At 43.9% G+C, this 10,558-nt stretch overlaps 1 protein-coding gene across 1 annotated transcript in view; it reads right to left on the bottom strand.

Moving 5' to 3' along the window:
• VWF (von Willebrand factor) overlaps positions 1-10,558 on the bottom strand; it is a gene marked incomplete at both ends in the record, with an annotated part of 112,785 nt that overhangs the window by 82,486 nt on the left and 19,741 nt on the right. Inside the window, 4 exons of the mRNA XM_010283982.1 lie at positions 1,696-1,856; positions 3,147-3,241; positions 4,059-4,299; positions 10,541-10,558. The exon at positions 10,541-10,558 is cut by the window's right edge and continues 213 nt beyond it. Coding sequence (XP_010282284.1) covers positions 1,696-1,856; positions 3,147-3,241; positions 4,059-4,299; positions 10,541-10,558 — 515 coding nt within the window. The remainder of the gene's footprint in view (positions 1-1,695; positions 1,857-3,146; positions 3,242-4,058; positions 4,300-10,540) is intronic.

Genomic DNA, 10,558 nt, shown 5'->3' with positions numbered 1-10,558 from the left:
CCCCCCCTTCCCCCCCCGGGCCTCCCCCCAGCCCCTCTTCCCCAAGCCTGTAGCGTTGCATGGGGCTGTTGTGACCGAAGTGCAGGACCTGGCACTTGGCTTTATTCAACCTCATACAACTAACCTCAGCCCATCGGTCCAGCCTGTCCTGATCCATCATCAATTTTTTCTAATATCCAATCTACACCTCCACTTGTGCAAGCTGAGGCTATTTGCTCTCGTTCTATTGCTTGCCACTTGGGAGCAAAGACTGACATCTACCTTGCTACAAGCTCCTTTCAGATAGTTGTACAGAGCAATAAGGTCTCCCCTGAGCATCCTTTTCTCCAGGCTAAACAACCCCAGTTCCCTCAGCTGCTCCTCACAGGACTTGTTCTCTAGACCCTTCGCCAGCTTCGTTGCTCTTCTTTGGACAGGCTTCAGCACCTCAATGTCTTTCTGGTAGTGAGGGGCCTAAAACTGAACACAGTATTCAAAGCGCAGCCTCACCAGTGCCGAGTACAGGGGGACAATCACTCCCCTAGTTCTGCTGGCCAAACTATTTCTGATGCAAGCCAGGATGCTGTTGGCCTTTTTGTCCACCTGGGTACACTGCTGGCTCATATTCAGACAGCTGTCAACCAGCACCCCCAGGTCCTTTTCCACCAGGCAGCTTTCCAGCCACTCTTCCCCAAGCCTGTAGCATTGCATGGGGTTGTGGTGACCCAGGTGCAGGACCCAGCACTCAACCTTGTTCAGTCTCATACAGTTGGCATTGGTCCATTGATCCAGCCTGTCCAGATCCCTCTGAAGAGCCTTCCTACCCTCCAGCAGATCAACACTCCCTCCCAACTTGGTGTCATCTGCAAACTTAACTTCATAAGAGTGTACCATGTGCTCTGCCTCTGTCCTATTCACATGAGACTATACCCCAGCCCCCAGTGAGATCCTGCACACAACTCTTTGCCTGCCCAGAGAGTGCTGCACAGCACTGAACACTGATGCTTTTTTTCTATTGCTCAGAGAACAACAGCAGCAATCTGCTGTCTATTCTACTCCATCTGCTCCTTTTCAGGGCTCTAAATTGACATTGAGTTCACAGTCACTAGCTTTGCAAATAACTATTTTTTATTTGCTCTTTAAAAATTACTAAACTAATAATTAAATTTGAGACTTGCTGGGGAACATAACCCTGGACTCCAGAAAGAATCTTACCAATGAAAAAAGCAAGCTCAACACAGTGTCTGCAACTCCAGGACACCCTCTGGCATCATCTTGGCAAGTTTCATGTCCCATGTTCCTTTTTGTGGGGAAGTCTCAGTTTGGTACACCACACAGAAGGCAGCAGTAGAGATGGAGACTTGACAAAGAGGCAACTAGTATCAGTGGGAGGGTTTGGCTGGATGTGAGGTGAGTATTTGGGGTATGGGTGCCTGTGTACTTCTGTCTCTCTGACTAGGGAAGTTCTGACTGAGGAAGAGTTTGGGAGGAGAGATGAAGGAAGATAAATTGATCTTAAAAAAAGTGGGGTTTGGCTTTTTTATTATCAATTATTACAAGCTAAACTTCATCTTCTATGCAGATATACTAATATACATATTTTAAACCAGACACAATTTGGCAGAGTCAACACTTTCCAACCGCGTATTTCCAAGCTGCAAGAAGACTGCTGGTAGGAAAAAATGAAGGCAAGAAAACAAAGAGGATCCTGCTTACCATCCCTCTTGGGCAGAGGCATCCAGACACACAGCCATGGCTGATGCACTCCAGGTCGTAATTCTGACAAGTCTTGGCACACTCCAACCCTTCAGCTCTTGGGTTGTTTGCAGGACAGACAAATCTTTCCATGGGCGACCTGCATGTCAAGCTCCTTTTTACTTTAAAAAATAAATTTACAAAAATTTCAGTTAGAACTCAAATATTGTTAGCACAGTATTTTTCTAAAGGGTAGATCAACATTTTTATTAGAAAACTAGTTTAGGATCTTCAATGGAGCAATGCCACTACACCACTATGCATGAAATCGTAAAGGTAACAGTCCCCACTTTCCATGAAGTGACCTCAGTTAGGCTGTCATAAAAGCATGTAATCAAATACAGAAGCAAAAGGAGCTGCACAAGGGTTCAATTCCAGATTGTCCTAAGACCATGAGCACACTTCAGTGTGAAACGTATTTCAACATGTAGGCAGTGTGTACTAGCAACATCAGCACAAAATCAACGTTCTGAGAAGCAACAGCACTATGTATTATTGTGTTTAGACTTAGTTCCAACATGGAGTATAACTACCTGGGTGACTGTTAATAAGAATGCCCCTAGCTTAAACATAAAGTTTTCAAATTCTTTGAGAACTCAGGTTCTGAGAGAAGATCAGGATTTCCCAAGAAACTCCATTATTTCAAGTGATGCTAGAAACATGTCTCTCTGAGGTTTTGCAAGTCTTAACACATTATTATCAGGAAAATTATGTCTTAATAACATTATAGCAAGAGTTTGGTGAGATATACACCTAGAAGGCTTCACCTGAAGGACAGTGGGGGCCAACCAGTGTCACTGTTACTGGTGGTCTACCACGACCTCCTCTCTCATCACAATCCTGTAACTTCCATCCATACATCAGTGGGGAACCTCAAAAAATCCCAGACCACTGATGTCCTATTTTCCAATGCAGTGCTTAGCTCTACAAGGCAGTTGTCAGTCTGCGGGAGGTTTTACGGTGAGATGTCTGGTGGCTGGAAGGCACACTCAGCACCTGGCAGCAGCCTAACCCTCAAGCCACAAAAAGCTTTGTCTGCACCAGAAAGGAGAGCTTTCAAAAGCTAGTCAGAAGCAGGAGGTATAAAGCTGGCTAGTTACTGATGTCATGTGATCCTCAAATAGCAACTGGGGGACTCAGATCACTGCCAAGGGGCCCCATAACTTCATCAACTAAAGAGAGACTGCAGTGGCTAACTCTAATTTTGAGAGGTGGGACACAATGAGCCCTGCACCCTCCCATGCAAACATTTTGTTTCTATCCTGTATTAAAAAAAAGTTTAGAAAAAGACTCACAACATCACCAGCCACTGCAACCTCTGGTAGTTCTTCCCTATTCTAGATTAACCAGAGACTAAAGAGGAAAAAAAGAAAAAAATCAGAAAAAAAATAATTTTTTTAAGGCATACTAACTTCTGGCAGATGGCCTCTCATCAGCGAAAACATCTGGCAGGAAGGCACCAGGAACTCTGTTTGTACTGCAGTGCATGAAACCATTTTCACAATAGCTATGAAAAACAAATAGAGCTTATATTTAACAAAGTGACATTTAGCTTTCACTCACACTGTTGTTTTAAGACAGGCCTGCAGGGAACTTGTCAGAGTACCAAAATTACACTTCTCACTAGGGCTAATCTAGTGGTTGCTCTCCATCCAACTCTTCTTATCAACCTTAAAGGCAAACCTTCCTTAAGACAGTTGCAGTTCTATACTAGCACAGTAACCCAGCTGTATGATAGCCCTGAATGCATCTGCAGAGGCATAAAGCTGGGCAAGGCAATAGTCAGGTCTGCTTTGGAGAGAGGTAATGGACCACTTAGTGCCTGCAACTTACATCTTCTGTGGTAGAGGAGAAAAGGAGAAGACACTGTTCCCAAAACTGGGCTTGCCAGGAGCCACCCAGCAATTACATCCTACTCTCAGTGTACCATTACTCAATTTAACAATTAGAAACACTTTTTAGTATTTGTATCTTTCATAAAGGTAAATAGGTTCTAATGTTTAAGAAATTAATCTCAATATATTAAAAGTGATATTTTAAAAGCCTACAAAGTAGCTATTGTCAGTAATTAAACTCCATTTCAAACTGGCACAAACTTTTCATGGAACAGGGCTTAGTGCTGTTTTCTAAGGTGGCATTTTAAATTATATGGATAGAGATGCAATAAAACTCACCATTTGGTTTGTTGGAGGCAAAATCTTTCCTTCTTTTAAAGTAGTTTCAGTGGAGGTAAAGGAACTGAGGAACTGAACCAGTTAACCACTCAGGCTATCCAAAAATTTGAGTCATACCGTGTAGGGATGAGTTATGAACATTGCGCTTACCACATGGTGTAATGATCTGAAAAGACATCCTCTGGCTGGAAGATCTCACCATCGTAGTAACAAGAGCAGTGGGACTTCGTCACACACTGCTCACGCTCATCCAGGTAGTGCCCAGGGGGACAGTAGCATCCTTCCACGCAGTGTTCATCACAGTCCTCATCTGGGTAGGACAGAGATCTGCAGGTCTGGTTGCACGGCGTCCCACACTGCCGGTACACTTGGCCTTCAGGACAGGTCATTGCTGTTGAATGATGTGCACATCAGGGAGACTGGCATTTGATCCAAAGCCAACTAAAGGAAAAGCTGCCTAAATCAGACTGGGAAATTGGGGATTAAAATGTATTTACTCAATCTACTCATTGATGGAGGCCTGTATTATACGGTCGCTCCTTAACTCTGCAGCACCAGTGAAGCCTAAGGCACTGCTTATATATACACTAGAAAAACCTTACTATATGCAGCTCCCAATGAATGTCAGGATTGGATTGCAACCCCTGCGATGGAAATCCATCCACAAAATTTAATCCAGAATGGAAAACATAGGCTCTGCCCAACGTCTGTTATTACTTGGATCTACAAGTTAAGAGCATTACAAGTGTCATAGAATCATAGAGTCTTTGGGTTGGAAGGGACCTTTAAAGGTCATCTAGTCCAACCCTGCTGCAATGAGCAGGGACATCTTCAACTAGATCACGTTGCTCAGAGCCCCATCCAACCTGACCTTGAAGGCTTCCAGGGATGGGGCATCTACCACCTCTCTAGGCAACTTGTTCCACTGTTTCACCACCCTCATCATGAAAAATTTCTTCCTTCTATCTGTCTAAATCTTCCCCCTTTTTCAGTTTGAAACCAATACCCATTCACACTTCTCTTCCTTTGCAACATGCCTAACGGGCAATTTGGTCAAAATATGTAGAAATGTAGGTTTCTGCCTTGAAAAGCAGGTGCTGGAATAGTTTAAAGTTCACATCCCAGAAGCTTGCAGTGATTTCTGTGGAAACAGGTGCAAATAACGAAGTCATTTAGTGATTGTGGAGGCAAACTTTGGGTACTAACGCTTTTTTATGATTAATTCATTTTTATGGAGACTTAATTATGGCCTTTGGAGCCATTTTGGCTTCCTTGTTTATAAAACTTCCACTGGGTTCTACAGCGTTGATTTTGAGGCAATCTCCTCTGCATACATCAGCATCGGCACTAGGTGGCAGCTATGACAACACCTTTCAGAAGACGAGAAAAGTTAGTATTACCAAGGGCTTTTAACAGGCCTCCTGATAACCAGGATTTACAAAACCTGTCGTTTGTAGCAACCTTCCAAAGCAAACGGCCAGAGTTGTAAGGTGATTAGGTACAATGCTCAGCGGAGTGAGAGAAGCAGCTGCAAATAAAAGTTGGCACATTTGTACTGTGCTAAAACCAAGATCAAGGGGTTACAGAAAAAGCTCTTCCTCTTGTCATCCCTGCAGAATGATCCGATAATCCCTCTCTTCTGTAGCGCACACCCCTGGGAACTAGAGCAGCAATGGCAGTAAAAGAAAAACCAATGCAAGGCTACAGCCCTGCAGCCTTACACAGCTGCTAGTAGTGCTGAACTAACACTGAGGCTGGCAAAGCAAGGCCTACATGCTAACCAACATCTAATGCTTACCATCACAAAATTGTTCTGAAATTAAGAATTACTTCTACTTACTGAAGAGAGGCGTGGTTGTATCAACATCTCCCCAACTTCTGTTGAGGCATCTGAAGTCCCATACATGGGAGCATAAGCCCCTCACTTGAGGATCTAGCTCAGAGGCATCTAAGGTGACTCGAAGCCATCTTCAGAGCAAAGATGTCCCAAGTTTGGGACTTGTGCCCAAATTATTTAACGTACCTTTCACAACAGAGGCCAAGAAATTTATGTGTGTTCATCAACACAGTAGGCAGAGTAAATACCTCCTAACTCAGAAACAAATAGGTGATAGATTCACTCACAATTGTAGGAGTCTTTGGCAGCTATTCACAGAACAGTGCCTCTAATTTACATAAACATGATCTTTTCAGTAAATAAAATACTGAACAGGCACAGCCCAGGGCTTAGGACCATTGTAAAAATAACTTTCATCACTAAAGGCATGTGCAAGCACGACAACCATGAAGCTTCAGCCAAAACTATGATTTGCTACACAGGAACCTCTGGAGACAAGGAACTGGTTTGGCAGATTTCAGGCAGGCACACCAGATTACTAGAGTTTCAAGATTCAAAAAGGATAGGATAACTGAGCCCAACATCCTGCCCTACTTTCTTGTCAGTCGTAACAATCTCTGCCCAGTGGATCCCTTTCTCACCTAAAGCTTTGTAACTCATCTTACTTGCCCATGCACTTCCTAAGATTTTAGAAACATCCCCCATTTTTCCAGTTATACTACCCCACGCCATGTTTACACTCCAAGTTCCAATACACAGATCCATCACCTCCCAGCAATGTGTGTTTTTAACAGCAAAAAGGCAAGACAATTGACCTGGGAGGGGACTGTTGTCTGTACACTTTGTAATACACTGTCACGAAAAAAAACCCATCCCGTTATTGCCCGGAAAATGAGAGGAAAAGGCGAGGTGCATCTAGTCTCTACGGATGCCTGATATAAAAGCAAAACACCTCAATGCTGTGATCTGAAGCTCAGCCTGTCCCAGGGATAAGACTGGAAATAGTGGGAAAGCACTGGAAAAATGTGTATCCATCAGATAGTTCATCCAGCTTCTTATGGGTGGGTTTTCAACCAAGAGTGAGAGAGACAGAAATCCTGACCAGTGAAAACACAAATCATACCTAGGTCAGAGACTCTGGGGTAAGATACACCCTGTCTTTAACACAGCTGCTCCACTAGCACCAGCTGGCATGCTGAGCTCCACCATGCAATGTAGCTATCCTCAAATGCAGCTCAGAGCCTGATGTTAATTCCCTACTCCCCAGTCCAGCACTCTTGGACTTATCCCATACAAATCTTCTCACAGAAGCCATGCAAAGACAATAAACTACCCCAGCACCACCACATTAACGAAAATAGTGGGCTTATCAACAGGTCCTAAAACCTGAAGAAAGATCTAGGGACCTGTTGACTGATCCCCTTTGCCACAAAGCAATACATACATATATACACACAAGACATAGAATTATAGTATCATTTAGGTTGAAAAAGACCTTTCAGATCACCAAGTCCAACCGGTAACATAGCAAGTCCACCACTAAACCATGTACTGGTGCTTAGATGACACATCTACACATCTTTTAAATACCTCCAGGGATGGTAACTCAACCACTTCCCTTGGCAGCCTGTTCCAGTGCTGGACAACCCTTGTGGTGAAGAAATTTTTCCTACCGTCCAACCTAAACCTCCACTGGTGCAACCTGAGACTGTTTCCTTTTGTCCTATCGCTTGTTACTTGGGAGCAAAGACTGACATCTACCTTGCTACAAGCTCCTTTCAGATAGTTGTACAGAGCAATAAGGTCTCCCCTGAGCATCCTTTTCTCCAGGCTAAACAACCCCAGTTCCCTCAGCTGCTCCTCACAGGACTTGTTCTCTAGACCCTTCGCCAGCTTCGTTGCTCTTCTTTGGACAGGCTTCAGCACCTCAATGTCTTTCTGGTAGTGAGGGGCCTAAAACTGAACACAGTATTCAAAGCGCAGCCTCACCAGTGCCGAGTACAGGGGGACAATCACTCCCCTAGTTCTGCTGGCCAAACTATTTCTGATGCAAGCCAGGATGCTGTTGGCCTTTTTGTCCACCTGGGTACACTGCTGGCTCATATTCAGACAGCTGTCAACCAGCACCCCCAGGTCCTTTTCCACCAGGCAGCTTTCCAGCCACTCTTCCCCAAGCCTGTAGCATTGCATGGGGTTGTTGTGACCCAGGTGCAGGACCCAGCACTCAACCTTGTTCAGTCTCAGTTGGCATTGGTCCATTGATCCAGCCTGTCCAGATCCCTCTGAAGAGCCTTCCTACCCTCCAGCAGATCAACACTCCCACCCAACTTGGTGTCATCTGCAAACTTACTGAGGGTGAACTCAATAACCTTGTCCAGATCATTGATAAAAATATTAAATAAAACTGTCCCCAATACCGATCCCTGGGGAACATCGCTTGTGACTTGCCACCAACTGGATTTAAGTCCATTCAGAACAACTTTCTGGGCCAGTCCATCCAGCCAGTTTTTTACCCAGTTTTTAACATGCATGTGCATGAGAGAGGCAGCCCTTCACAGTATGGCCTATCTGCTCCTTTCTTGCAGCATGAAGGGATTGGCTCTGTTGCTTATTTATGGTGGGCTGCAAGGGTACAAGTCAGCTCTTAAACAATCAAACTGCAACTAAAATAATTTCAGAGACATGACGGATGATTGTGCTTGTTAGCTTGACATGCAGCAGAAATGCTGTGCTAATGACTTACCTCCCCGCCACTTACCCACTTTAAATCAAGCAAACTGGTTCTGTCAAGTCATTTCCCAAGAAACTGAATCTCTGTTGACCAAGGAAGGAGCAGAGCATGTGTTCAGTGCACTGGGCCATCAGCACAAATTATACAACCTGCACATTCACGTCTCAAGCCCATTAAAAGAGGGATTGTTCTCCTTCGTGTGACAGGAGATGTCTGGGGCATCAGGATTATTTAATGGGGGCTGATGGATCTGCAATCAGGGAAATCGTCACTTTATGAGAGCATAAAGCCCTCTGTAATGCACAGAAAGGAGGAAGCAGCTCTGCACTATTAAAGATTAATTGTGAAAATTGACTTGTTCAATTACAGAAAGAACGATGGTGCATTATCGCTGCTCGCTCTTTCAGCCTCCAGACCTGCACATTTTTAAAAGGATTTTTATTACATTACTGTTCCACTATCTGAACATTTACATAAATTAGCTAAAATATTATGAAACCATGCAGCAGTTTAACATAAACTGGTTTTGTTCTCATTCGCAGTAAATACTCTCCAGACTTCAGAAGCTGTAGTCACTGACTTTATAGGTACAGACCATACCAGGTGGAAGGCCAGTGACCTCTCTCTCTCTTCCAGTTTCTGCACACTCAGTTTATAAATGTTTTTCCCACCCCCAGTTTGGGAAGAAGTAGCAGAACAGATTTGGAGGGCTGCCAAGCATGCACGCTTTTCCCAAAATTTGCAATTGTCTTCTTTCCTTAATAGCAAAGTTGCTCAGGAAAATGGAAAAACATCCATTTCACAAATATTTATGGGGAGAAGTGTGTCCATGTTCCATCAAAATTCCATTGCAATGGATTTTTTCCTACCACATTGACCTAACAGAGAAAGAAAATAAATAAAAGATGTTGGCTTCTTCTCCTCCAGCTTCTTAGTAAGTTTGACTATTAATCTTGCACTGGATCTATGAAAAACATCCTATTCTTTCTGTCACCCTGTCACTGTAACCCAAACCTGCAGTCTGAATTCTCGTTCTATCCTCTTGCAACATCTCATCTTTTAGACTGCAAGCTTTTGAGTCCGGGTTGCATTTATTACAGGTGGCATCGTGCAAACAATCCTCAGGGGAATTTAAAACTCAACTCTTGCTGACTCTCATAGGAGTTATATGTCTACACAAACTGCCACAGACAAAGCTCTTGTTTGCCTAGCTCTGTGGTGGCACCCACGGCCTGTTGATCAAGGTTCAGGATCTCATCTTGAACCAGCTGCCACATCATACTAGAATTTACAAGAAGAAGTAGGAAAGGAGCTCATACGTGGTTAGAAAAATGATGTTCACCCACTAGCTGAATGGTGAGAAATGAGATCTGACAGATCTCAGACCTCTGCATTGACAGGGTGATAATCAAACTGCTAAGAGAAAGAGATGCCAGAGAGGTTGTGGGATCTCCATCCTTGAAGATATTCAAAACTTGTCTGGACAAGACCCCAGGCTATCTGCTGTAAGTTAGCCCTGCTATGAGGAGGGGTTGTACCAGAAGACTGTCAGAGGTCCCTTCTGATATAGGTTTGTCTATTCTTGTGTAATTCTGTTCTATGACACCATGTGACTGAGTACCTGCCTTTGTGTTTCCTCCACACCCTCAACTTCAGCTAAAGTCAGGAGTCACTGACAAGGTCAGGAGCTGGGAAGCTTGGGCCTTGAAAGAAGGTACCAGAAAATGAATTAATACATTACTACAAATCACTTGGAGATTCCTACCCTGGGATATGCAGAAAGTTTCCAGTTGAAACCTAAATGCAGCTGAAAATGGAAATCCAGTCAAAAGCTCTGCTGAGGTATGTCAGATGACTGTTTCTCTCCCCCAGTGCTGAGCAGTCTCCATGAACAGTCTTTGCGTCCTTACTAGAGTGGAGGAAAGATATACTCTCCCATCATTTCCCATAAGAAGTATTTGGCACCTTGCAGAAATCATCTCATTCTAGATTTCTCATCTGACATTGCCAAGAAATTCCTTCAAGACAAGGAAAATAAGTGGGGTTTAGGAGCATTTCACTTACGGCAGAAGTTCTGTTCTC

This window comes from Phaethon lepturus, unplaced genomic scaffold (genome assembly GCF_000687285.1).
Source record: "Phaethon lepturus isolate BGI_N335 unplaced genomic scaffold, ASM68728v1 scaffold5453, whole genome shotgun sequence".
NCBI lineage: Eukaryota > Metazoa > Chordata > Aves > Phaethontiformes > Phaethontidae > Phaethon > Phaethon lepturus.
This window is presented reverse-complemented; position numbering and strand designations above follow the sequence as displayed.